Raw genomic sequence first — 24,202 nt, 5'->3', positions numbered from 1 at the left:
TTAAAATATATTTGGATGCTTTAAATCAATTTATTGCTTTTATTTCAAATAATTAGAAATTTAAAAATCCATTATTTTCATGTGTGAAAACGGATTTTTAAAATCTAACCTTTGCCATTTTAAGAGTTGACCGAATTCAACTGTGGATCAGTCGAGTTCTGACAAGTGACTAAGCACTGATTCGTCTTCAGAGAGCCATGTACAGGAGCTTATTAGTGTTAGGTTCAAAAGGAATAGGTTGTTTGGAGCCTCATAACTAGGGCACTATATGAAGTCATTCAGCTCACAATCAGAAAAAGGCATTTTGAAAATTTCCCTACTAGAGATACTACCGTTCTGCTCATGTTTTATCCTTGTCAATTTCTGGAGTACACATTTAATATTGTCGTACGTTTACTTCTAATATTCTCCAAGGAGATAAAATTCAGAATGTACACACCCCTTTGGGCTTAGCAATAAATTTTGACAAATATGGCATTTTCCTCTGTAGTCATGTAAGTTCAAGGGATGGATTTGATCACATTAAGTTTCTGATCAAACATTCCCTACCCCCCCTAAATTTTTGTAAGCTTTAATTCTTATCCAAAGTTGTAGTCCCTCTCCACTTTTTTTAGGCATGATTTCTTCACAAGACAAAAAGATTAATGCCTTCCTTTAAAATGCCTTGCCAAGATACTTCAAAGTTTTGCTTAGGCATCTACTCAAATGCTCAAATTAGCCACATCAATTGGAATAGTTAGTTTAAACTATTTCAGGCAGAAAATGAGTCAGAAAGATTTTTATACAAGTTCTACAAAATGAAAATTGAACTTGATTTCTTTAATTTTTCATTTTTCTGGTTTTATGAAATTTTCATGTGCAAATGTACTTGTTCTCTGAAGCAAACGTAAAGAGCACATGCACTTTAATAAGTATTCTAATAAATTACAAATCATCTTTTCAAAAAGTTCTTTTAAAAAAGTGTAATTTTCCATTTGCCCAATGTGAAATTATTAAAAAATGGTAATACAATTTACCACATTTGGAGGGAAATACTACCAGTGTAAAATATGATTTGCTGTTCTAATGGAGCCAAGTTTAACGAGAAGAAATTCTTTTTAAGCTATTTCTAAATCCTCATCATAAGTAGCCCGGGAGCATTAGAAAGAACATAAGTATCATTTGGTTAGGTATCAACAGGCTTTATTGTGTAAATAAGTATATAACTTAAAAGTTGGTAAACATATTGGAAATTTTACTGTCACTGTTTCCTGTTGGTTACGTAATGCCGTAGAAACAAATGTTGTTTAAATACTCTACCCAGTAAAGAATGCTATTTTAGGTATAATAGTGCCTTCGAAATACTTCCTGTCCTTAATAAGTTAGTGATAGGTTAAACACACACTCGGTGAATGGCTCTTTTCTGAATCAAAACAGCAAGACAGTTAACTGTGTACTTCAGGCTTGCTACCAGTTTCATCTTACTAACTAAAAAACTTGTATTCCCTTGAAATCAAAGAAAAGTCTTCAATAAATGTGTACAGCAGTTAATGGGAGATACAAGTAATCTGTACTTGGGAATAGTGAAGGATCAGGAGGAGAAAGAATCACTGTTTTTTTCTTAAAGTAAGTCCTTCTAACTTTGATCTAAATTTAGGTAATGCATACTTCCTGTGGTAACATTTCTTTTCAAGTTGCAACGTTTTTGATGTTAAAATTGCTCTGAAGCAGTATGTTTTGGTGGAGTTTTAAATGGGAATGGATGGAGGGTGACACACAGACTGGGTTTCATTACGAAAAAAAAAAATACTGTGTGTGTGTGTGTGTGTGTGTACACTGCTTTTTGCTCTGCCCAAACACTAACAGATTTGTGCTGACTGCCCGCTGGGCTCTCTGTTCCCTAGGTGGGACAACTTTGATTAGAAAAATGTTTCTCCTAAACAATTAGAAACTGCAAGCGACTCAAGGACTTTTTATAAAACTTCGCTTTTAGTCAGTTTCTTGTTTGAAGTTAGTGTAATCATTTATCTAAATATAGAAATGCCAGTGTCCCCCTTCACTGGCCCTGTAAGTCCCTTTGGCTTCAGGCCTGGGATAGAAACAAATTGTGTTTATGGAGGGAGGGGCCAATCACTTAGCCACCAAGCTAAGGGGGACCTGAGTCACCACCTTGCCCTCCTGCACACGTCAAAGAGACTTGAGTGACAGTATCTGTGCCTGTCACCCTGAACTGCCATTAGCTCTGTATACGCTCATCTAGTAAACGTCAAAAGATTGAAACGTTTACAGCCGTCCATGTGGTTTTATACTACACTTTATCCCTGATATTGCTATTCACTTTCTGCTGAGCACTCGGTTTCCCCCCATCTAATGATTTTACAGCATTACAGAATAGCTGCTATAACGAATTCTGCACTGATATCTAAGTTTAAAGATTAATTACCAAAGATATTTATATAATTAGGCCTTTTTCCTTGTGAAGGGCACAAAGGCTTGGACAGCATATCTGCCTTACAGGAACGGTAGCAGCTGTCAAGACATCAAAGTGGAAGAAATAAAGGAGGACAAGTGCTTAGAGCCAGGGACAAAGCCCAGCTACAGGAGCAGGTGTGGCCTCGGCTTTCAGATTGCTGCTGCCAGCCGCAGCCCTGCCTGTGCGTCAGCCTCTGCTTCCTCAGCAGAGCTCACGGCTACAGCTAGCGGTCCCGCTCTCCTCTCCCCATCCACACCTGGTCCCTGAAGACAGCGATGCCTGCAAGATCCACTTACACACCAAATTTCCAGGACAAATTAGTGAATTTCCAGGACAAAAAAGTGAACCATTTAAAATAGGGAGGCCTCCGCCGCTTCTTCTCTTCTTAATGAATCATGTCCTAAAAGACGTGAAGTCCAGGGCAGGGCTGAGGAACTAGAGTTGGTCGTGCAGGGGGAGGTCTTGGACCATTAACCCAGCCAGTCACCAACTCCGCAGGAAGCACCCCAGGCCAAGCCACTGTGTCACTAACAACTCGAAAATGTAACAAACGGTTTACATTTTCCTTGTGATGTCATTATTTCCTTAGACTATTATCAAGAATGACTTTGAATATCACTTCAGCTGTCCTGGGTTTTTCCAGGGAATTAAGTCTTCAGATAAGAACAACAGATAATACCACCCATCATTTTAGTTTTGCATTTATATATGATGGCTCAGACATACACCAAGTTAAGCTTTCCCTCTCCTGTGTTACTATCCCTTCCCCCTTAAATACTTTTTAAATGCCGATTGTCTAAGAAATTCTTTAGCATGAATCAGAGTTTTGGTTGAGAATAAGGAGAGGCACAACGATCTTCACTATGCCTGAAAACCGGTCAAACTCTGATTTAAAAAGAGAGAAAGGTAAATAAGAAATCACTGAATGAAGTCTGTCCTGACAGAGCCCAGTGCTGAGGAAGTGGTTATCTCCAACGTCGGCATCTTCCACTAACAGGGGTCAGACTACAGCTGGCCTGCGGGCCAGCTCCCGCCCACCACTAAGAATGGATTTACATTTATAACAATCGAAAAAAAATGAAAAGAAGAGGACTTTGCGACACATGAGAATTGTGTAACATTCAAACAGCACGACCTGTAAGTCAAGTTGACTGGAACACAGAGTTCGTTTTCACGGAGTCTGCGGCTGCTTTCACACTGCAATGGCAGAATGGAACAGTTGTGGTAGAAACTGCATGGCCGGCAAAGCCATAAATATTTACCATTTGGCCCTTTAGCAAAACAAACAAAACAGGCAGCCGACCCCTACCCTGAAAGAATGTCACCTTTTACTAGACAGAGTATTTACAACCGCAGCTTCAGTGAGAATGAACTGTTTTCAAAGGAAGAAAAGCAAAAGAGAAGACTTATTTTTAATATCTAATCACCTGAGGCCTCAAAATGCCCCTGTGGAGAGAACGCTTGATGGACAGGGGTCAGCACAGCCGAGAGGACACATCACCAACTCACCTGGTCACCAGGCTCAAAGCTCATCTCCTCCTTCTCAGTTTTCATAGCTATTAATTTTGTGTTAGTGGCAGGGTCTGTCTTACTGTCCAGCCGCTCAAGTTTGGGGGTTATTTCTGGTAAACCGATATCTTTAGTATCATCTTTATCGAGCAAGTAGCGCAGTAGTGCATTCTCTTTCTTCTTGGGGCTCACGGGCTCTTGTTTAATAGTCACCTCAGAGCCGGGAGCCGTGTTGCTGGCGTCCTGGCTCAGCTCTTTGCCTGTGGCTTCCGCTGTCAACTTAGCCAGGTCCACCGGGGAACTGCTGTCCTGCAGGAGTCTGTGCAAAATCTTATGCTTCTCCTTGAGCGAGGTGCCATGTGTCGACCCAGAGCCAGGCAAGCTACCCGCGGAGTCCTTGTTTGCGTCCGACAAAGAGCTGGACAAGGGTGAAGGCTCCATCTGGTCAGATTTGGTGGTCAACAGCTGGAGGAGTTTGGTCTGTCCTTTGCTGTCGTGCAGCCTGTTCTGTCCGTCAGGTCGCTCGCTGCTCACGCCCTGGGGCAGGCTGGAGTCACTTGTCTCCTTTTGCTGCCCAGGATGGCAGCTGCCCTCCGCTTGTCCAGTTGTACCTTCAGATGGCTCCCCATAAAGTCCAAAACAGTCTTTGGAGTCTAAGCTACCCATCTTGCTGAGTGGGGGAGGATTCATATTAACTGGGGAGTTTTGCAAGTTGCCCATTTTTAGGTCCGGCGAAGCCAACGATGACCCTAGTGAGACCCCGTGCCCCTCGCTGAGGGCCTGAAGTGCATTGAGGGAGCTGTTGGTGTAGTTATGGCTATTTCCTGTGCTGCTGCCAACTCCCACGGGGGAGTGCAAGCTTCCTGCAGGGGAAAACTGACTGGGTGGGATGCGAGGGCTTCCAGCCACTCCAGGGCTCATGCGATGCCTTGGTGAAAGCATGGAGTTGGGCTGTCCTGGGTTCATGCCAGGGCTGCTCTGGGAGGGACTGTTCATTTTGAGTGCATAGTTACTACCCTGAGGAGTGGTTGCTGGCATGCTTGACACATGGTTCAGTCCCCCAGAACCAAACCTGCCCATGGGCATGCCCATTTGCTCCTTTGGGCCATTTATGGGAAAATTTATATTGCTACTGAGGGTCATGTCCTGACCTGGGTTCCCACTGCACATGGCCTGATGGGCAGGGCTGCCAGAGCTAATTGGATTCAATGGCTTCCCCATCGCTTGTCCAGTCAGATCCGGGTTCATTACACACACATTCTGCTCTCTGTAGAATGAAGAAGGAAATGTCAGATAAAAGGAAAAGCACTTAGCATGTTGTTATTAATTTTAAAAAATGAAATGGCCTCTTTTCTTTAAAAGAACAGGCTACACTTAAAGGAAAGGTAATACTTTAATGAAACAATCTGCAATTATGGACAAGACCGAACATATTTACTTTTGGACCAAGAGGGATATTTTTCAGTCAACTCATTAAGATGTCTGCAGTTTTACAGAGGGAGTGTTTTCTAAATTTGACTACCGCCATATTGAAATTGTAGTTATTAGACGTGACATTAGAAGGGTTCCAATTACGTAATATATCTTTTTCATTAAATGGTATATTATTATGAATAACTGAGAGCTTGAACCATCTAAAAGAAATGCCCCAAATAAGCAGACCTATCTCCCATCACCTGCCAGAGATTATAATTCTGGACGACAGACACATCTGTACCACTTGTCTCAAAAAGGACTGCAAATTTAGGGGGAACAAACTTGCCCCTAAGAATGAGAAACTCTGCATGTTTCAGAGCCAATAGTTACCCAAACTGTTTAGAATTAGGTCACTTTAACAGATACCCCTGTCAAAGCAAGAGCCTCCAAAACAGACAACATGGAGACAACGTCAGAGTGACCTTTTGTGTTCCAATTCCCCGACGCTTAGACAACGCCATCCATTCCCTTACTGATGGCTAAAAGGCAGGTTTTCCGAACCAGATGATTTTCCAAGCCTGATGAGCTTTAATTTACAGCCTTGGCAGTCACTTGTGAGTTGCCAAATGTGTTCACAAACCCAAACAAAACAGGTTTCACGAATTATCAAACATCAGCTTTCAGTTACAGGGGGTGAAATCTGGCACATCTATAATCATTTTCAAATTGTTTCAGTTTGAGGTCAGATTTATTAACAGTTGGCAAACAGGGCTGCCTGATTTTTTTTTATTCCAAAATAAGAACGTAAATAATTGAGGAATGCAATAAAAAGATGTTCTTTACCCAGAGCAACTTCATGTATCCTCTGATAGCACCTCAAGTTTTATATAGCACATCCATAAATATTTACATAACTTGAAATGTAGTTATTTTCCTAAATTTGTGCTCTCAAACAATATGGTTCATGATATTTTAAAATCAACCTTTAGTTGTCTTTACTTTATTTCTTATGGACATGTTTATTACCCTGCAATTTGAAGTCTAATGTCAAGAAGTTAATTTAACCCTGAGACTAAAAATCTAAACTATGCCTTCTAAAAGTATGCATATTTGAAAGTTGAGATTAAAACACAAGAGCCAACCGTGCTGTTGGCTTCGATATCCCCGCCCTGCTGTGTCAATTTCACTTCCCTGTTATAACAGTCCAGTCAGAGCAAAGTTAGAGCTAGCCTGCGTTCGTCCAGCTGGGCTTTAAAATTCACTAGTGCTCAGGCTAAAATTCAAAGGATAGCCTTACTGAGCAGGTATCATGAGTTGTCTTTAAACGAATAGTTAATAGCAATTTAATTTTATATTGTACATCCTTGGGGTTAATCAATACAAATGTCTAACAAATCTGGGAAGCTCTAGGGTGACTGGCTGCTTTTGCACCGTCTCCTTGGAACTTGGAAAGAAGACGATCTCGCAGAACTAAGCTTACCTGTGAAGCATGTGCAACGATATGACAAGCTGAGGCTCATTAGTAGTCTGAGAACGGATGAGTTTGCTCTTCGTCTGTGCAGCAACGAGAGTGCCGTCGGACAAGGAAAAACGATAGATTTGACTGAATGCCAACCCCTGTCGCAGCACTGTCGGCAAGCAAGGAAACAGAATGCATGTTTAGGAAACACATCACGGGGTGGGAATGGGACAAAACATAGTAATAAACTTCATTCAGTTTAACATTTTCCGACCGATAGTTAAAAAGAGTTGTACTATTTCATGATATTAAAACTCTGCACATTTTTAAAAGCACATGTATTTTTCACTCAAAATACCAATACATTCAATATATTGTGTTTTTTTTTAAATGAAGCTTAGATCCTCAAACTATATTCTTGAAAAAAATCTTCAGTACCACGGCAAAACACAGGGTAAGCAACTTATTAGCTCAAACAAGCTTTGCAATGATTTAAAATGTTAGAAAACAATGCATAAACGTGGTATGTCTAAAGTGTACAACTTGCCTTTAATTTCCCTTTAAATTAATACAAATATTATAGTAAAATTGATGATAGTAAATATATTCCCCGAATATTCGTCTCCAAGTTACATACTGCTCAATTCATCATCTCACACTACTATTCCCCAATTCTGTTTCTCACTGTGTAAGAAGCATTATTTCTGTGGTTAGGACAACAGGAAGTAAAAGATAAACAATCAGAAAACTCTTTTCAGAGGAAAGAAAGGCTGAATAGAAAACTGAAACAATAAAAGTGCAAATCTTAGGGACATGAAATTGGTTTAGCTTCTGGATAAAAAACTAGGCGTTTCCATTTTCAAGACAATAGTAGAAAATACAACACAAATCAACAAGGTTAAAATAATTTATCTTAAAAAAAAGACTTCATGATTTATCCTTTAAAATAACTCTATTTTAAAACTGTCAAATATTGCATATTAAAAAAGAACATTTCAATTTAGAGAAAAATTGCCATGGTATTTACTTACCTCTTAAACCATTTTAAGACTACCATGTTTTTACCACATAATCCTCAGCACAAATTTTGTGGGTTGAATTGCTAGCCCCAAAGTGACCAAGCACATTCGCCCTTCCACAAAAATGGTGAGAGTCTCTGACACACCACGTGGATCCTGATTTCTCAGTAAAATTTCACTGTGAGCACTTCCCCTGAAGAAACCCTGTGCGGTTTCAGTTACGTGCAGTATTTAGGTACCACTTTCTGGTCTCTGCTGTTGCATGAGTTACTCCCAAGTGGCAGTACTGGAGATGAACATGCGTCTCTTGTCTTGTACAATAAGTATGTTCCTAAAAGGTAGCATAGGTACCCTTTTTATGATAGGACTCCTATTTTCAATGGCTTTTAATTTCAGAATTTTATCTGACCTTGGATGTGATTCCTTAAGACTTTCCATTTCCATTTGGTCTCCACCAAACATCTTTACTAAGTAGGTCCGTGTAAGCATATGTGCCTGATCACTTGGGAAGCTCCTCCATTTAAACAAAGCCTTCCAGTAGGCTGTTATCCAATGCAAATGATTACCCTCGACCTTACCTATTTCACACATTTAGATGAAATGTCTTTCATATATGTTGGCGTGTCCTTTCAGTGGGTCCTAGATAGCATGGTGCCTGGTATATCTATCTGCCTAAACCCTTTCATAAGGAATCAAGAAGCCATAGAATTAAATGCAGGGCATTGCTGCTTAGGGCCCAAGGACACTGACCACGTTTGCTCATGGTGATTTGTTTGTTGTTGTTACTATTTTTATTTTAAACCAGATCTAGTGAGATGGCAGGCTAAATATTGATTTCTATCAAATGTAGCATCTGTATTTCCTCTTCTTCTTTCCAACTTAAAGAAAAATGCTGGAAGACACAAGTTGTTGGATTACCTGCTTATTTTTTAAGAAATAATGATAAATAAGATGAGGAAAAAAATAAGGGAATGAGGAGAGCGGTCATTTGCTATGATGTGTACTTTCTCATAGCAATCTTAAAAGCATACAGTTTAAACATATAAACACTACTGGTAAAATGCCAAGGTCACAGATGCACAGTCAATGGAATATGACAACTGAAACTGTTTTCAATAACGAGTTAGTATTTTTCTCTGCAAAAATGCAGACAATTTGTCAGGTTGAGTTCCGAGGCCTTAGGCCTTGTGCCGAGTCCCTTGCGGGCAGCCTGGCCCCTCTCTGGCCATCCCTACCTCTCAAGTGCACCCTGCCAGGGTATGAAGTACCCAGGAGAGGAGAATCAAAGGCCAGGAGAAGCAGAAAGTGTCTCCCTTCTTCACTTAGCACGTGCTAAGGAAAAGAGTTTATCAAAAGAGCAGAATGGGAAGAACCTTGGGGGCAGCACGCCAGAGTGGCTGTTGGGATGGGTCTCAGATTCACCCTCGGTGCTGACACTTCCGAATGCAATACCCAGGAGCCAGTCGCCTCCCCTGTGTCGGCCTCCCCATTCATAGCACGAGTGTGGCACCGCCTGCACCAAGGAGGCAACCCAAAGGGGGACCATGCTGGACAGGACCAGGTGCTCAGTAAGGGCAGCTGGATTCTGAAACATGACTCTGAAGTTCTGGGTTTAGTTCCAGTTGTTCTGTTAATTGTGTGACTCCAGACAAGTCACTTCATCTCTTTGGCCTTTCCAGAAACATCTGGGCAGCCTTCAGTGGTCACCTGGAAGGAGGGCTTGGGGTCCCACTGTCACCTCAATCAAAAAACCACGGGCTTTTACACATTTCATTTCATTCTTATTTCCAGATTGTCCTTATGATTCAGGCAATATTTCTCTTGGTATTAGATGGTGACTTACTAAGTTGTCTTATACATCTGGAAGCCTTAGGATCCAAGAAAAGGACCTCTTTCCCTTTCCTCTCATCCGTCTGTGAAGTTATCATCTCCAAGCCTATTTCCCTTATCACACTGTCTGTCCTGCGGGGACGCCTATGAAATCTGCCCTCAGGTGGCACCGTCTTCCGGGTGAGGTGACGCGAGTGCACACGAACACCAAGAGTAACCAGCCGCATGTCCCCGAGGTGAGCCTTCCGGAATCACTGTTTCAGAGCAGGTCCCACGGCAGGCACTGAGTAAACGGCCCTCGAGAGACGCGTACCTTCGTGGTGGTGCCTCTTGGCGTAGGACACGGCCTCCCCCTCGTGCTGGGCGTGGAACTTCTGGATGCACCGTCTCACCAGGTCCTCCCAGCCCGGCTTCATGGCGGCCCGCATGGTGCTCGTGTCCAGCGACGTGATCTTGCCTGTTAAACAACAGCAGGCCTCAGACCCACATACCGATCTCCTGTTTATGGCAATAATTAAATTGCAAAATCATACCCCTTTATTTATTTACGGTCGGGAGCACGAGTCCTCCCTCCCTGCCGCGTCCTCGGCGCTCCCGCCCCCGCAGCAGTCACCGCGCCCGGCTTCTCCACCGGTCTCCTCACAGAGCCCGCGCGATGACACACACGCAGGTGTTCTAAAAGGGTTTCTTTGGGAAGAGGATTTACCTTGGAGATCTTGGCGAGTAGTAAAACTTTCGGATGAGGGAAGAACGGGCCTTTCCTTCATGGGAACTCTCCTTGCCACACAAATCAGGCAGGACTGCAGATCTTCAATTGGAGACATTTAAGGTCATCGTCTTAGGCTTTTTTAGTGATTCAAACAAACTCAAGCGTATTTATGAGAGCACAGCCTTGTATATCGACAACGGAGAGAGTGACACAACTCTGCGTACCTCTGCTTTTCAGGGGCTTTATTCTCTCCTCCACTGAAGTGGGAAGCAGCTTGGGACGGGGAGGGCATGGTGTGTGGGAGGGGCTGGGGGAGCTGAGGACACACAGTCGAAGCCACACGGTGCCTGTGACAAAAGTGTATCCCCTGTGCCGGTGTGAGCAACTTGAAACCCCTTCCCCAATGATGGAAAATAATGGAGTCCTTTCTTATCAAATGGCTAATACTAACAACCGGCTGAATTCATGATAAAGTACAAAAATGACGAAGCCCCAGTCTGACACTCTGCTTTGTCAAGGGCGCCTGAGTTTCAGATTCACCACGAGACAGTTGAAAACTAGGTATACCTTCTACCCAACTATGTAAATACCCTTACAATGGACACGTGCGATTTAAAACAAAGAATTTAAACTAAATCTAGACTCAGAGTTGGAGAATAAATCCCAGAAAATGCAGCATGGGCCCAGTTGCGACCCTCAGTCGTGGCCAGTGTCTCACGTTCCCAATGCTAAGCATTTGCTCCTCACCCCACTTAAACTGTTTTATGCATCTGTGTTCACTTCTGGAGAACAAGTAAATGTTGTATTTATCTTTGTAACATGCAGAACACATTGCATAGTCCCTCCAATTTCAAAAATGCTGGATAAAAGGATGTTAAAAATAGTCTAGTCATATCTTAAGTCATTGATTTCTAATTGTTCACCTTTAAATGTGGGAAAGAATGCTTTAACTACATCCAGTAATAGCAAGAATCACAAAATTAAATGTAACCCTCATCCTCCACATAATAAATGCTAAATTTCTGAGCACTTATGATCAGATAGACATCTTTCTAGCTGCTTTTATAGGCTACCAATTAATTTAATCCTCTTGACTCTAGAGGCAAGTACTAGTATTATCTCCATTTCACAGTGGAGAAAACGGAAGCATGACGTTTAAGCAATCCAACATCACACAAAACTTTGATGAACAGGATTTGAACCTTAGCACACCATGGCTCAGAAACCCTACACTATGCTGTGCTAACATCCAGCATCAGATTTGAAATGTCCAAAAAAGCTTAAATATACAACACCCAAACAAAACTGAGCTCAGCTATACCTTTTTTTATGCTGCTGTAGGGTATTATCATAGATGGATGACTTAGCAGCACTGTTGCATAAAAGTGAATCAAATCACTTGACATCCCATACCTACGTAAAAACTTAATTTTGAAAAACTATGTATCATCTATGACAGCTCTATTATTTCCTTTCCAATAAAATTTAAATGAAAAATTACTTACCTATTTTTTAAAAGGATTAAATAACTAGTATTTAATGCCAATCATGGTTCAGGCATAGTCACGTGATCCTTATTACATTCTGACACTGCTACTCGGTAACAGAGTGAAGTGATGTTCGGAGAGCTCAAGGAGCCTGCCTAGAATCAGGGCTGGTGAGTGGCTGAATTAGGAGCTGGCCTGTCTGGTTATAAGGCCCATGAGGCTTCCATTCACCAGTGGTCCTCAGCTCTTCTCCTTCTGCCAGGCATGCAGGATGCACTCTTTAGCACTGTCTCATATTACAGGCTGACACTCAACTGTGAAGGCCTTGCTTGGGGGGTGTAGGGGGTGGATGCTACGTCAGCACCTCTTTAAGGAGAAGAGCCTAACAGCCAATAGTATGAAACACCCTCAATTCCCTGCTCCCACCTCTATCCTCTCTTAAGGATCATTGTATTACATCATATCGGGGACCCAGCACCCATGGATAAACTACATGGGACCCATTAATCCCTTGAAAGTACAGCTGACCCTTGAACAACAGGTTTGAACTGCATGTGTCCAACTTATACGTGGATTTTTTTTTCAATAAATACATACAGTACTGTAAATGTTTTTCTTCCTCATGATTTTCTTAATAACATTTTCTGTCCTCTAGCATACTTTATTGCAAGAATACAGTATATAATACATATAACATACAAATTGTGTGTTACTCGACTGCGTATGTTATTGATAAGGCTTCCGGTCAACAGTAGCCTATTAGTAGTTCAGTTATGGAGGAGTCAATAGTTAAATGCAGATTTTCAACTGTACAGGGGTCAGTGCCCTAACTTCCGAGTTGCTCCAGGGTCAACGTATATGAAAGCTGCTGTTGGAACTGTGCGCGTTTTTCTAGGCTGTGGGTCATAGCTCGCCGCAGACAATCACAGGAGCTTAGGCTTGCCAAGAGGCTCAACCACTAACAGGGTAGCCCCTAGCCACAGGTGGCTATTTAAGTGTAAATTTAATAAAATAGAAAATTTGGTCTCCCAAATGCATTACTGACATTTCAAATGCTCCATAGCCAGATGTAGCTAGTGGCCGCTGCCTCAGACATTGAAGATATATAACACTACCATCATCGTAGAAAATTCTACTGGGTTGTCGGAAGTCATGATGTGTTTTTTCTATGTTTTTCGTTGCAAAAATGCGTGATGACTTTTCCGACAACCCAATACTGGATTAGCGCTGTTTCAAAGACTTATAAATTAAATTTATCTCAAAAATTGTTAAGTACGTGAAAAGAACCACCACCAAAAAAACCTGCCTCTCAATTTTTCTGGCGACTAATTTTAGATTAAGTCTGAAAGTAGCAGCGCAAGAATAAATACACACATATATAAAACATCCGAGAGATTTTGCCCTACCTTCTCCTTCTTCTTTGATGGACTTTGGTTGAGAGACAGCAAAGCACTGCATAGTTTCATATTTCTGATGTGTTTCCTGGTGATCATGGCCCTCCTCTTCTGAATCAGGTAAAGGCTTTACCAGCATCCGGCAATTGAACGTATGGCTGTTCCGCCTGGGAGGTTCTCCAGACCAAGATCCCCCGTTCACTGAGCAAGGCAAGAGGAACCCGAAATTATAAAGAAACTAACATCAGACTCACTATTGCCAAATGATCAAAATGACATGGGAAACATGTTTTCTTTCATTTTTATATAGTGTTTATACTTTTCTAAGCAATTTCATAATCTTAGAGGGGAAAAAATTGTTGGGTTCATGTTTCAACAATGTGGGAAAACTCTTGGGATTTTCAAAATGTTTTTTCACTCTTTACTCTGCCTCCTTCCCTTCAAGTTTAGACGTTGATTACTTATTACTAGAATACTATAGGTTTTTATTTTTCGGGTTTCCCTGAGTTTGACTTCTTGGAAATTTAGTTCAATCTACTCACATTCCAGTTTTAGATATGTTACCCTCTACTGAAATATCTGTACGTGGCACTGACTAGAGCACACATTAAATTCTTCAAAAGGATTTGGACGATGTAGTCAGCAGTATTAAGGCTATTCAAAATGATAAATCGAACTCGCACTAACCAGCCCCATGTTCTCCATCTATCCAGATCGTTCTCTTTGCCCAGCACCCGCCTGCTGCCATTTTCCATATCCTGTCCCACATGGATATCTCTGCTCCTACCACTCGATGTAAAATGTCAGTCTGCCTTGATTTCTCCCATCCAAAGGTACTCCTGCTCTAAGGCTGAGATCCTCTACACACTTAACCAACTACTGTAGGCAACTTACGCTGCCTCCTCTTACAGGTTTTTCTTTTCTAAAATTTTACAGAAATTTTAGTGTGTATTCTGTAACGTGGCTGTTGCTGAATTACTCTGCTGCAGTCTTTTTTGTTTCATGCACATTTCCTCAATAAGACTGAAAAATCCTTGAGGATAGATGGCTAATGTCATTTATTTCTTTTCAAGTGAAAAACGACTTCACTTCTCTTCTATTTTAGTACCAATACTTAGAAATGTATATATTAAGTGAAGAAAAAAATAATGCAAGAAAGGAAAGGCATACTTTTTCGGGGAACTGCTTTGGAGACACCAATGAGATAAATAAAAGAAGGACTAATTTCGATAATCAAAGGGTATTTATGTATCACCAGGTCAAATTCCTTATTCCACAGAGAAGAAAACTGACATACAAAGAAATGTCCAACTACTAAAAGAGCTGGAATCGGAACTAATGCTAATTCTCATTTTGGTATTCTTTTCTTTACTGTTCCTTATGTGTTACCTAAAAAGTATTAGGACCAGTAGGGCAATGAAAGAGGGAATCAAAAAATGGGGCAGTCACAAGGTAAGCTCATATACTCTCAAAAGGTACTAATTAGAAAGCACTAAATGGGACATATAGGCGTTACGGTGAGTGCAAGGCTAACCCCACAGCCACAAGACTGTAGAGGAATAAAAAAGAAAACAAGCACTAGAGAGAAAAAAGAAATATCAAGTTAACTGCAAGAAACGATTTTAGAAGAACAGAAGGAACCAGAGGTAACTTTATAAGCCTGTGCAGACATTTCACCATCAGCTTACAAGATTATTTATAAAATGGAAACTACATAGAGTAATCAGGTTAATAAGTAATTGAAAGTATAAAAATGTACAATATAATGTAAGGCTCCTTAGACAAATGAATTAATAATAGTGAATTAATAAGTATAGGTCCTTTGAGGAAGCCGTAAAATTACTGAAGAGATCTGAAAATGTTAGCTATGTGAAATAAGAAATCCCATTTTCATGTTCATTTACTAGAGAATATAACAGAAGAATCTCACACAAGTATTCAGTATTTTGTAGTATTACTGCTGCAGTCAGTTTGAGCAAAGGGCTCACCCTTCAAGGAAAGGCCAGCCATAATGGAATCTGAAAAGACTTCTTCCTACTTACTGAGGTAGCAGTAAGACCAGCACATATTAACAGTCTGAAGAAAAAGAACGGAAATACTTGCTAACAACTCAGGACTTGACCTTATTCTCTACTAAAATATGCACCTCTTTTTATCTGTGAAGATGTTGTCAGCATCACCAGTTTAAGTGAGAATATTAAAAAAGAACCACTTAGTAAGTGGGAACAGCCATACTAAGGTGGGCCCATGCTGTGAGCCACCCACTTTAAAACATGGCCCCAAATCATCAAGAACACTTGCGGACAGCGTCTCGAACATCAGATGGAGAAGTCAGGAATCTGAAATGGGGAGGGTGGGGAAGGAGGCAGCATCTGGTGGAGGGAGACACCTGCAGAGCCACCGAGGAGTCCGTGAAACGCAAGAGCCAGTTTAGGGCTCCTGGGCTGACAGTGTCTGAACCACTATACACCACTTTGTCCCTTAACATTTTATTTTTAGAATGATGTATACTCCCACATACATACTTTTTCCCAAAATGTGTTGAATCTCAGATTTCTCATGATCTCCTACCTACTAGACAGTCATGGAGACATAGGGCAGAACAGAGTTGGCTGGCGCTGGACAGAGTGGGAGGCAATTTGGCACTTCCTTATAAAGCAACAAAACAAACTCGTGAAGAGTTGCCACGAGTACTTTCATTCTGAATTATTTTCATGTACTTTAAATAAACGATCAATCACCCAAGATCAATATCTGCAGATATCCTTTTCGCCCTGACTTCCAAGCTTAAACATCAAGCATCTCTATATCCCCAATCGACACAATGTGGTTCTTTGGTATCCCCCTCCAAACAAGGCTACATGTGTCCCCGGGGAGGGCGGGCAAGTGAGGAGAGACCCAGCAGACAATCCTTTACCTATGGACTTTGGCAGCAGGTTTTTGACAAATTCCGTGTGGTCCCCAACATGCAGGATGCTGTATACACTTTTGTTCATCAGCTCCTCTTGGTTATACCTTAGGTACTGTGTCACATTCTCTGAAACGAACACCACGTTGCCTTCCAGGTTCACCACAAAGAAGAACCCATCAAGGGCCTAAAGGAAAAGGACAAACTGTGTTGGGAAGGGTACGGCATAAAACCACGCGCAATTGGTAAGACGGGGAGATTCCTTTAAGGGAAGCATTAGAATTCACATGTGGATGGAAAAGAGATCTCTCTCGCTCTTCTGCTTTTCAAAACAATCAACACGTTCTCTCTTGGTAAAATTACTCTATCTTAGAAAGTGCGAGAGAGCCTAGATCAGGGTTTTCTGTCACAAACTAAATGACAAATACCAACTCTGTTAAATCACCAGGAGGTAATTATTGCCAAAAAGTGTACAAGCATTTACTTATCTGTATTTTCAAAATGAGATCAATGTACTTGCTCCATAGGATGAAGAGCTACTTCCACATTACCGACCATACAAAGTAATGTGGTCAAGTTTCTTATGTAATACAAGGGGAAGGAGTCGTTGATAATTTTGCCTCAGGTTAAGGATAAAGACCAACCCCCCCCCCCTCCCCGGCCCTTCTACTACCTTTGAAGCTCCCTGGGTTTATAAGAAAAGAATCACAGATGACCTCGGACCTTTAAAGAAACCTCAATTCTTTCTTGTTTGGTGTACGTGGGGAAAGGGTCTGGGAAGTGCCTCTATTATGACCAGCTTGTCTTGACTGGGACCTCAGGCTTAGATGTGGTCAGCACTGTCCTGAGGCTCGTGGTTTTAAAGAGGCTTTGAAAGGGACTCGAGGTTTCGGTTTATAACAGTGAGAACTCGACAGTTAACTATTGGGTTGTCGGGCAAGTCATGATGCATTCTTGCATTAAAAGACACAGAAAAATATATCATGACTTTCCTGACGACCCAATAATTGTGCCTTTCTCTAGTACTTGGTCTCTAGATTGTCAAGATGCAGGCTCTTAAATCACCTTGGTAACAGCAGCATTTTCCCTGTAAGGGGTACAACCCCTCTCTCTTCCTTGTCAGTCCACTCCAGATTAGGGAAGATGAAGAGTGTAAGGGTCATTTCAGGAAATAAGGAGAATCATGGCGATGGAGCATGCTTACTGTGCCTTAAACAAATTGTGTCATTTAAATATTTATAACTCTGAGAGGGATTTACAGAGGAGGAAGAAATTGAGGCTCAAAGAGACTAAGTGATTCGCCCAAGATCTTGCCACTGGTCAGTGGCAGCGCTGGAATTTGAATCCAGGTGGACCTGGCTCCAGGGGTCACGCGTTCAGTTACTCTGCAGCCAAGCTCTGCTCCAGTCTTGTCCCAGTCCCCTTTCCTATCATGTTTCTCTTGACGATGCAAAGGTCGGGAGTTCAGCGAGTTTGTCTTCGTTACTCCTCCTTTCCCTTTTTGATCCTTGCTTGTCAGAGCTGTTTTATAGATCAGGTGGGTGATCGGGACTAGAAAAGGCTTGATATTGATCAGGCATACCTGGAAACAGGGCCACCTGGTCTTCCCAGCTTACGCCACACAGCTTCGCCATGCTATTATCTGCAAGTGTTTTTAACATGGCTGTTACATGTACACACTGGTGTAACCATGTGTATGGATGAGGCAGAAAGTGTTTGCTTTTTCCCTAGGTTGTTTTTCCTTAAGTTATTATTTAACAGGCTCCTCTTTTGTGAGCTTTCTTTGAGTATCTTTCCAATTTCTATTTTTGTCACAAAACTAAGTGTTCTCTCAAATAGAACTGACCAGAAGGCACCAGTGAAAAGCCACTCCCTCCCCCACAAAAAACCAACACCCCACTTGGTTTTAAGTTTTTCTTAAATATTTTGTCAGGTTTCCCCAATGGTATAAACAATACGCCGGGCAGAGCAAGACTACATGTAAATGGCCTTTCGTAATAGGTTGGCACCAACCCTTGAAAACCTTGTGAGTATATGTTCGAACGTGTGTGTCTGTAAGAGGGACAGGAAGTCTGTCAGTTAATTAGTAATGTACCAAGTGTCCTTTTAAGCTTACCACTTTAGATACACATTCAACAGGGATTTTCATAATTATATTATATATAGTTCACTTTTGGAAGTGCATGTAGCTTCCTACTGTTTTTGTACCCTGGTATAAAAAAGGCTGATTTGTGGCATAATATAACCGAAAGATCAAATTGTTTCATCTCATAAAGCTGTTTGTGTTTTTTTAAAGCTCACTATGATATACTCTGATGAAAAAAGCTGACATTTGGTTTTGTTGCCTAGCAACCACTATGCTATGATGTAAGCATGAGTGTGCATCTATGCCGAGGAACAGCTCAGCGAGAACAAGTTTTCTGTTTAAATTATTACATGTAAACAGAGATAAAGAGTTAAATTCAAACCTCAAGACACCAGAGTCAAGCATTACCTCTCCAACATATTTAGCACGCAAGTCCTGGTGCACGACGGCTTGCTCAATGCGCTGAATTCTCAGAAAACTATTGTGCAACAGCAAAAGTGCTAGTTTGATTTTGTGAGATGAGGCCCACTGATATCTAGCAATCTGACTTCTACAATTAATGAACTTGCTCTCACAGGGTTTGAGTCACACACAGCCTTGTGGTTACTCTAAGCATTTCCTTTTAGAAGCCCTGAAAGTTTTCCCAGAATTTTCCACCCTCCTTTAATGTTCCCTCCTGATACAAGGAATCAACACTGATATATGAAAATTTCCTGTCATAATTTAGATTACTGTGATTTTCAAATCAATTTTGTTTGCAATTCAAAATCTTTTTTGCAGGAAGTTATCCACTTTATTCCATCTAATTCTAAAAAGTCCACCTAGTTAATAAGAGTTTTCTTATCTGCTTCTGAGAACCAGGCGGGAAGTAGCCTTCGCTGGCCTTCCACTGCCTGTTGACTCTGGAAAATCAGGTTAAGTGTGTTTTTGCTTTTCCCCTGAAAATTGTAGCTGGATGCTTTCAAGCCAGTGAATCAAGAGAAAGCGGCAAGGGCCAACATGGATCATTTAGAGTCTTTGGCAGCAGGTCCAGCCCCAGGGAATGAATTCTTATTCATTTCTAAATAAAAAGACTGGGTCAGGTGATCTTTATATTTTTCCGTGTCTCCACCTCCCTCCCCGGTCCCTTTTGATTATATGGTCGATTTTCACAGAATTAAAATTTCTAAAAATAAAAATCATCTTATGCACCAGTGGAAGAAAAGGAGTGATTATTTGGTTATCTTTGCTTTAAAAATCTTAATTTCTTTTATATGTGTGGCTGCAGCAGCACGTGAGGCGATCCTGCAGTCACAATGCTGCAAAGCTTCTGGCCACGCGGTGCTTTTCAATCTCGTCACATCAGCAGACTAAATTATCTTGAGGACTGACATCATTTATGTCTCAGGGCTCCTCTGTTTCTTGTTATATATTCGCTGATTTTTTTCCCTCATCTTACCATAGCCTACATCTTGAATTTTAATTTTGAAACAGGTACAGCAAATCACTTGGTGTTTAATACTTTACTAGTTAATAAAACAGGAAAGCTGGACTTTACAAATTCTAGACAGCGGTCTGGTCATAAAATTTCCTCAAGTTAATCAAGAACAGGCAGTTAAGACCAATCATTACACTTGCGATGCTTATCTTCAAAAGTTCTGCCTATTACTTCCAATTTTCATCTTTATGAGATAAATAAACTAGCTTGAAGTTGCATAAGTAAAAAACATAAACCTCTTTTTGGTCCTCAAATTTTAACCTGTATATATAGGCATATCTATACGGCACATATAAAAATCAAGAATTTGGGAAAAATTTCAAATTAAAACATATCGTGGAATTTAACAGGTCTTGTGAACATGATTTTCCAAAATGAACGCTCCAATGGCAGTTAAAGCCTGTGAATGTATATTCTTTTTTTTTTTTTTAAAGATTTTTATTGGGGAATTGGGGGAAGGGGAACAGACAAGTTGCTGTCCTTTGTTCTTCAGTCTAGTTGTGGAGGACGTTGCTTCACTGGCCCATGTTGGTATTATCATTGTGCTCTTCCCGGGTGAGGCAGTTGCTCCCCGGCCATTGGATGGCTGCTCACAGCGGCTCTTGGCAGCTCATGAAAGCTCACACCCGCTACCGGCCAGCCCCACTGCAGCCTATGTCATCGCTGGTGACTCACGGCAGCCCAGCTTCAGGTCGAGCTGTTGTTCACCATCTTAGCTGTAGAGGGCGCAGCGTTACTGGCCCTCATGTGGGATCCGAACCCGGGCCCTGCTCCTCAGAGCTGGCGTCCCAGGCCAATTCCTAACCAACGTGCCACTCGGCCGGCTTGTGAATGTATATTCTAATCTAGTTAATTTCACTCTATATGATACATTTGAAATGCATCTATGCTGCAATCAGGAGCCAGAAGATAGATGCATGTTAATAAACTCAAGAAGTAAGCAGTTGTTCAGTCTTAAGAATGAAAATTAACGGTGGGTTATCCTCCAATTACATTCACCTGAAAATGAACTTAATAATGCCAAGACCAACAACACTGTAAAACACGGAACCAGAACACAGTCGCTACCTCAAGCATCATGGGCCCCAGCGCGTCCTTGTCGATGACACCCTGCCCCGTAGACGACACGTCTGACTTCTGCACTTCATCTATGTTGGCCGCTGCTGCTTTCTCTGCAACAAACGCAAGTGTGAGTTAAATGGTGGTGCTATTTCAAGGACAGAGTGACATGGAAACGTTTTTATTGTCATGATTTCTGAAATCTCTGGTGGGATCAGGTATGGCTATAACAGGTGGAGGACATCCCCACTGCCACTGAATGGGAAAAACTGCTGGAAGCGGGAGCCAGAAAGGTAACTTTTCACCTCCAAACCTGTGGCTCAGATCCCCCTCGGGCTGCTGATAAAGTGAGGTTAGTGGTTTCATGCGAGTCTCTGACAAGCTATTCTTCTAGATTACAGAACCCCTATGTACTACGGCACAATTAGTTTCTACTCAAACTAGGAGAACCGAGGGTCTGCTGCTGAGAATTCGGCAGCATCATCAGAGATACAGCGGCACACATTTGAGGAAGGGACAGAAAGGAGTGCCAACCTGCGACGGCTGCTCCCACGTGACACTCTAATGACGGCCTTAACTTTTGTACTGTCCCAACTCTTGTCACACTCACATTTAAAGTAACCAGAAAGATTTGGTCTCTGTCTTGTTGAAGGGGCGTAACTATTTAAGGCAGAGAGAAGAGCCGCCCTGTCAGGCACCCAGGGAGTTCAATGGCTGCCCTTTTATCTGGTACAGAGATGCATAGTAAGTGCTCCTGGGTTAAAATGTGCTGGGCAGCTCTCAGGCCCACGGGCCCGGGAAAACATTCCATCATGGAAAACTATTGCAGAAGAAATGGATGCATATTTATGGATATATGTAAACTAGTTGTTTCGACAATATCCAAGTTTAAAGCCTATCAGAAACATAGCTACAACTTGCTAGAAAACAACATAGAAACAATGTGCCAATTATTCTGTACCTGAATAAATTAGATCTTGTTTACAGAGCATGCTATCATTGTAATTAAATGCAAATAAGAAAACTGTAAATCAATTTTGTACTCAGAATCAACCTGCTTTCATGATCTTGGCAAATTTTGCCTCTTGTTCTTTTTTTTTTTAAAGATTTTTACACGGTATTTTGAAAACTTCTAAAGTTTTGTTTGTACCTGAGAACAGAGAAAAGAATTAGGAAAATGATGCAGGTCCTGCAAATCTTGCCACGCCCATGATGGAGACCTTCCGCCAGTATGTGTATCAGTGGAAACGGGAAGGAGACCTGTGTAGTTCAAGTCTAAGCTCAGCCACTTGGTAGAAATCAAAGCAAGAACCTTCAACCCTTTAAGGCCTTAGTACCTGCCTTCCGTACATACACACTGGGACAGGAGTAAATGGCACGCTATGCAAAGCACACTTTGAAAATTACAAAGTAGTTTACAAATGTGACTTAGTATAGCATATTTATATTGGGTTGTCGGGAAAGTCATGAAGCATTTTTGCAACAAAAAACAGAAAAAATATGTCACGACTTTTTGGACATAATAATAAAGTTATTATTTCTTCTTTACTGAGTTCCAAGTGTAGTTATTTCTTTGCTGTGTTTATCGTAAGCAGACTGTATCTGCTTTTTCAGTTACCCCACTACATTCCTGATTCACCCCCTTAGAGCTAAGTGACTGTGAGCAGCTATAGTGCAGATGACTGGTCCGGAGCCCTTTATAACTCAGTATCGTGGGGATCTGACAGCCCTGACGTTTTCCCCCTGCTGCCTTCCCTGCCTAGCTCTTTTTTTTTTTTTTGCAGCCTACGCCGTCCCAGCGACTCACGGCAGCCCAGCTCCAGGTTGAGCTGTTGTTCAGCATCTTAGCTGTAGAGGGCAGTGTCACTGGCCCTCATATGTGGGATCCGAACTGGGGCCCTCTGGCGTCCCAAGCCAGCGCTTAACCATCGCGCTCGGCCGGCCTGTCCCTGCCTAGCTCTTGATGGTTAGGTCCCTGAACGCTGGTTTCACCTGCAGGCTTAGCCTTAGGCCACTTCCTCAGCCTCAACTGAGGCAGGCAACACCCATCTCAGGCTCTCTACATATTACCACATATGACACCCCGCATCCCCATTTTCCTAGAACATTTTTCACTGCCAAATATACTCCAAATAAATGCATGCCGGGGCATAATACATATTTCTTTGCCAGCTCGCTCCGTAGGGCTGTAGATTGCTCTTCAGTGTCTGCGCACTTTCTCATCCCCCAGTCCAGGGACGGGACTGGCCACCACCTGCTGCGTGCTCCCCAACGATAGCTCAGCCCTCTGTCCAGCGTCTCCACACTGCCCCCCCGTGAGTCATGCAGCCACTGCCTCGGTCACCAGTTCGACTGCTGTGGCATCACGGTGCTTGTGTCCAAGACACCCTTACTTTAGTTCATAACGGCCCCAAAGCGCAAGAGTAGAGATGCTGGCAATTTGGATATGCCAAAAAGAAGCCGGAAAGTGCCTCCTTTAAGGGCAATGGTGAGTACAGTACAAGAGTTTGAGAGAGAGGGAGAGGTCACATTCACATGACATTTATTACACTATATTGTTATACTAGTTCTATTTTATTATTAGTTATTGTTGTTAATCTCTTACTGGGCCTATCTTATAAACTTTATCATAGGTATGTATGTATAGGAAAAAACACTATATATATATATATATATATATATATATATATATATATATATATATTTATTTATATATGGGGGTTGGTACCATCCATGGTTTCAGGCATCCACTGGGGGGGGGCGGGGGGAGGGGCACGCATCCCGGTAGATAAGGGGGGACTACTGTAATTTAACAGCACTGTTTTTCAGAGGGCCCAGCAGGCTTCAGACCCAAGGATCCCTGGGTTTCACTAATACCTAACTCCAAAGCCCGCATAAGAGATATTATGTATTTATGTGGCCCTGAGATTTTATTTGGCTTTTGTCTTTGGTATGAGGCAGTCAGGGTGCAGGACCATGAGCTGCAAAGCCCACAGAATGAGTAACTCCGGGCTCCCCCGGCCTCCTCACTACTCGCAGGAATAGCGCACGCTCGTCAGTAACATCTTGCAGCAGCAGCGGTGACTCTCGCGTTGGAACCGTTCACATGAGAAGACTTCCCGGAGGCTGATGTTCTGTCCTCCCCGCCTCCTGCAGTCAGCCACTTGTCCATGAAACAGCGCCCTGTTCCCACCAGAAGGTACGTCTCACGAAGGGGGCGCTGTGTCTGTATCCTCATTGGCGAGCACTGTCTTTCAGAAGCCTCTATTTTGGTGGCTGACGGACAGACTAGACCCAGCGCTGGCACTTATTCCCAGAAATGGAGAAGCAACTGGCATGGGGGTGGGGGTGGGAAAAGGGACTGGTTTTCCCGTGGGTCCGCCGGCTCTCCAGGGTG

At 42.1% G+C, this 24,202-nt stretch overlaps 1 protein-coding gene across 5 annotated transcripts in view; it reads right to left on the bottom strand.

Moving 5' to 3' along the window:
• The window catches only part of NCOA2 (nuclear receptor coactivator 2), a 266,118-nt gene that overhangs the window by 38,192 nt on the left and 203,724 nt on the right, over window positions 1-24,202 (bottom strand). For all 5 annotated transcript variants that reach the window (XM_019625996.1, XM_019625995.1, XM_019626000.1 and 2 more), the window contains 7 exons: window positions 20,815-20,918; window positions 16,193-16,370; window positions 13,288-13,476; window positions 10,392-10,493; window positions 9,999-10,142; window positions 6,858-7,005; window positions 3,962-5,228 (listed from right to left, as the gene is read on the bottom strand). In XM_019625996.1, coding sequence (XP_019481541.1) covers window positions 3,962-5,228; window positions 6,858-7,005; window positions 9,999-10,142; window positions 10,392-10,493; window positions 13,288-13,476; window positions 16,193-16,370; window positions 20,815-20,918 — 2,132 coding nt within the window. The remainder of the gene's footprint in view (window positions 1-3,961; window positions 5,229-6,857; window positions 7,006-9,998; window positions 10,143-10,391; window positions 10,494-13,287; window positions 13,477-16,192; window positions 16,371-20,814; window positions 20,919-24,202) is intronic.

The sequence above is a fragment of the Hipposideros armiger genome, unplaced genomic scaffold, assembly GCF_001890085.2.
Source record: "Hipposideros armiger isolate ML-2016 unplaced genomic scaffold, ASM189008v1 scaffold_650, whole genome shotgun sequence".
Lineage (NCBI taxonomy): Eukaryota > Metazoa > Chordata > Mammalia > Chiroptera > Hipposideridae > Hipposideros > Hipposideros armiger.
Note: the sequence above shows the minus strand (reverse complement) of the source record. Positions and strands in the feature narration are given on the sequence as shown.